The 4,161-nt window shown below is 37.2% G+C and overlaps 1 protein-coding gene across 1 annotated transcript; it reads left to right on the forward strand.

The window, feature by feature from the left end:
- The first annotated feature begins 1,670 nt into the window (after positions 1 to 1,670).
- Positions 1,671 to 3,306, forward strand: LOC118276879 (uncharacterized). The gene is made up of 3 exons (XM_035595481.2): positions 1,671 to 1,796; positions 2,401 to 2,508; positions 2,881 to 3,306. Exons 1-3 carry the CDS (start codon positions 1,712 to 1,714, stop codon positions 3,000 to 3,002), a joined length of 315 nt encoding a protein of 104 aa, XP_035451374.2. The 5' UTR covers positions 1,671 to 1,711; the 3' UTR covers positions 3,003 to 3,306.
- The last annotated feature ends 855 nt before the right edge of the window (positions 3,307 to 4,161 follow it).

The following is a 4,161-nucleotide window of genomic DNA, read 5'->3' on the forward strand; positions in this document are numbered from 1 at the left end:
AATAGTAATAATGTCTGTCTGTCGGTCAGTCCTCTAGTGAAGCTATTTGCTCGTTCCAAGGTGTAGATTATTATGGAGAAGAACTATCAAGAAACTCCATAGGTTACTTTTTCAATCAGATTCACAATACAATTCTTGGTTACATTGTTTTGATTGCTTCAACTGTGTGAGAACAATATAACACTAATATTCAGTCAAAGGGAAGGAAAAAAATACGGAAACACATACTTTTGAAGATGAACAATCGTGTGACGTCAGTCCTTGGTACGTTTTATACATAGAAGTGACTTTTTTTCCCACTCCTAAACTTCGATTCGTTTTATCTAAGTATTGTTATCTTATATAACAAAATACGTGTCTAATATGTTTTCATTACCTAACTGACGGACTAAATAGATTTTTAATTTTCATACCCCGTCGTCATCCTTATTGAATACATTTAAAACCCCTCCCAACTGAATGCCTTCTAGTGTGCACGAGGTTTTACAACAAATTCATTCTTTCTCATAAATATCATCTTAAGGTTTGTGATAGGAAACTCCGAACAATTCGCTTTTTTACAAGACAAATGGCCCTCGCTATTACGATAGATATCGGTACTAGAGATGTTCTTTATCGATATATTATGTCGATATTTTGCGGCAACTAATGTATGTACAGAATGTAATGCGAAACTTAGGACCTTGTAAATTGATTTTGGAAATAAAATATGGTCAAAAAGGTACTCGATCTTGAATCGGAGCTCTGAACAGTACGATATGGAGACGGCTCGATTAACAATTACCTATGTAAATTGAATTGTGTGACGGTATTTATTTATTATTTAATTATTTGACTCACAATATTTTATTGTAACTTTCGTTATAGTAAGTATATGTAATATACTAAGCCTAACTTAACCTAACCTACCTATAAAAAGTATAAAATAAAAATTTAAAAAACCTGAATTATGTGACGATATTAATTTATTATTTAATTATTTGACTCACAATATTTTATTGTAACTTTCGTGAGACATACTAAATTAATTATTATGTTATCGGCTTACTCACGTAATGTTTTGACGAGGAACTCGACTAGTTTCAATTCATGCTAGAGGCTCATATTCATGAGCAGCATTCCGCGACACACGACGCGGCAATTGTCGCGCTGCTACTGGCAGCTAGCGCGTAGGAGTGATACCACGGCCTCACAGAAAACCGACGTGATAGAACGCTTGCGTTGTGTTTCCCCCACTTCCCAATCTTCCCAATCCCCAATTCGACAACAACCCTTGACCTCCTAACGGAAGTTAGGAGTTTAAAAATGGCAACGCACTTCTGACGCCTTTGGTGTTTCGGGTGTCCATGAGCGGTAGCGATTGCTTACCATCAGGTGATCCGTCTGCTCGTTTACCGAATTATACCATATAAAAAAGATCTCTGACCCACGGTGACATTTTTATGATACGCATTCACTAATAGCGCAACAGCATCGCTCCAAAAAGTGGTCGTGTGCGAAGAGCCTAAGGCATCCATTATCAATTAATCAACGAATCAGCGCCAAGCAAAATTAAGTCCTATTTTAATTTACTTTCAATCTAATTAAATAAAAGATAACGCATCGAGCGAATTGCATTTTGACACAGTTATACTTAATTGATTTGCTTAAGAAATATATAAACGGTGGTAATTTCAGTGTAAGCATTCAGTATTCTGAGTTTCATCTGAAAATGCATTACTTCAGTCTTATATTTCTATGTTGCCTAGCTGGTGTCAGCTATGGTTTAAACCCTCAAGGGCACCAAAACGAGAACGGTACGTATATTTACCATAATTTCATCCTCTATTAGATGGAAATCTTTTTTATGGGTTAGGCGGCCACCTAGCGGATTTACCGGGGCTCCGGCTAGAAAAGCAGGAGCAGGAACGGCGTGGTTTTTAGTCAGTAAGAGTCTGACACTCTCTCTCTTGCTTGCGAGACAAGCCGTAGGATGATTCACCCCCCCCCCCCCCCTAAAAAAGCAGGGAAAAATAAAGGAAGAGGCGGAGCGCGTCAGAGAACGAACCTTCTCAAGTCCCAATCGTCGATTATCTCGCGATTGGTTGAACTGATTTTGATGCGGTTTTCAGAAAAGTGTTCGTTACACTTAGGAGCAAGTTTTCAGTATTATTAACTGATTTTAAAAAAAGGAGGAGGTTCAAATTGGCGTTTTATACGTAGTGCCAACGGCTTCACCCACGCTCCTGTGGTATAAAATGTGCCTTATGTGTTATTGACCACTATCTACCCCTGTTCCAAATATCATCTTGATCCCTTTAGCCGTTTTAAAGCGAAGGAGTAACAAACAAACAAACATACAAACTTTCCCATTTATAATATTAATAGGATTATTTTTAAAGTAAATAATTTTGTTCACAGTATGCCTCTACGACAAGCAATGTTCCATGCAGTATGGTGACTCTTGTATCTGCTACAAAGGAATCGGCAATGACTATTACGGGAAATGTTACTGCCTTGCGGATCTGGGTAAATAAATATTAAATTTGTTGAATGCTCCATAAAACTGCACTGCCTCGTTGGCCAATTGGTTGCACGTGCGACTGCAGAGCAAGGAGTCTCGGGTTCGATTCCCGGGTCGGGCGAAGTATTACTCGGCTTTTTTCGGTTTTTCGAAAATTTCTGAAAATTTTGAAATGTGGGTGTTCTCATTAGAGGGATCTCTTTAATTATTATGGGCCTAGCCGTATTTGGGTCCAATAAATTTCTAAGATGTCATTGTCAGAGTTACTTAAAATGGAGAAATAAAACATCCACGCGAAGACTGACATCCGCGCGGACGGAGTCGCTATTCACACATATATTATTTTATAGTCATAAAGAATATTGTAATTTTTCCAGGATGCATCAAGCATGAAGATTGCAGGGGGAAAGGGAAACCCAATCAGATCTGTAGGTGCCTTAACAACAAGGGCAGAGGGGAGTGTTCGTGCTATGATCCCTTGTATGCACCGAGATCGTAAATCAGGACTAATTCCAGATCTTCTATAAATATACCAGACGTTTCAGCTTCCTTTAATCATCCTACTTTATATATTCTTCTAATAACTTAATTCTTTTAATGGTGTTCCTCATGGATGCATTTTGGGACCAACTAAATTTCGTTCTTTCAGTCTTTTCATTTTTATCTTCATTATATTAAAAAAAACTAGTTGTGATTTAAAAATCTCTGGTATTAATTTTTTTGGTTTATTGTGTTAAATTTTGAGATAAATGTTGTTTTGTAAAGACACATTTTTTTGACATTAAACAAAATCTTTCAAGCTATTGGATTTCTTTTATTTCAATATTTTTGTGAACTTAATACTAAGAAATACCCTTTTATTTCTTATTTTGTCAAATATTTGACTGCGCAGTTGGTGCGTTTTCTAGGCAAGCGGCTGCCGCGCAACGTATAGCGGGTTCGATTTCCGCAAGGAATAACTTTGTGTGATCCACAAATTGTTGTTTGGGGTCTGGGTGTCATGTGTCCGTAAATATGCATGTTTGTAAACGCACCCACGACACAGGAGAAAATGCTAGTGTGGGGCAACGTATTTAAAAAAAAACTACAAACAAAATCACCAACACAATAGTCTCAAAACAAAACAGTAAAACTAGCGACAATATCAGCTACAGAACTGATTAAACGAACCTAAACCTACCTCCATCCTTATTCTCACACATCTAAACCGTTTCAAATATTTTCCACTTCACCTATTTGATCCAAACGTCTCCACTCATCCGAAAACAACCGAACAGCCCCGACACGACCCGAGCAATTCCGACAACACACGAATGCACACGAACCCATCCGAATTTAATCCTTGCTACCGTATAAATTATTCAATAGTACTTAATACATATTCAAGATTATTTCAAGAAGCTCTTTTTGCATTTTCATATAAAGGTTCACGTTTGTATAAATTATAACAGGTGACATGTGTCGTTATTCGGTGGAAATGAGAAGATTTGCATAAAACAACGTTTTAAGGGGATCGACGGAGAGTAATGAAAGCAGGGTAGAGATGCATTAGTTAGAAAATGTTATATCATACAGTTTTTATTCATCAAATGAGACATATAGGTGTAATGTTTTAAATCACAGACGTGATAAGTTAACGTAATGTAGGCTACTCTCCA

The sequence above is a fragment of the Spodoptera frugiperda genome, chromosome 17 (genome assembly GCF_023101765.2).
Source record: "Spodoptera frugiperda isolate SF20-4 chromosome 17, AGI-APGP_CSIRO_Sfru_2.0, whole genome shotgun sequence".
NCBI lineage: Eukaryota > Metazoa > Arthropoda > Insecta > Lepidoptera > Noctuidae > Spodoptera > Spodoptera frugiperda.

Excerpts from the sequence above, each read along its gene's own strand:
- LOC118276879 (XM_035595481.2), top strand. The coding sequence starts at position 1,712 with ATGCATTACTTCAGTCTTATATTTCTATGTTGCCTAGCTGGTGTCAGC. Across the intron at positions 1,797-2,400 it reads AGGGCACCAAAACGAGAACG|TATGCCTCTACGACAAGCAA; the intron begins GTACGTATATTT and ends TTTTGTTCACAG. Across the intron at positions 2,509-2,880 it reads TTACTGCCTTGCGGATCTGG|GATGCATCAAGCATGAAGAT; the intron begins GTAAATAAATAT and ends TAATTTTTCCAG.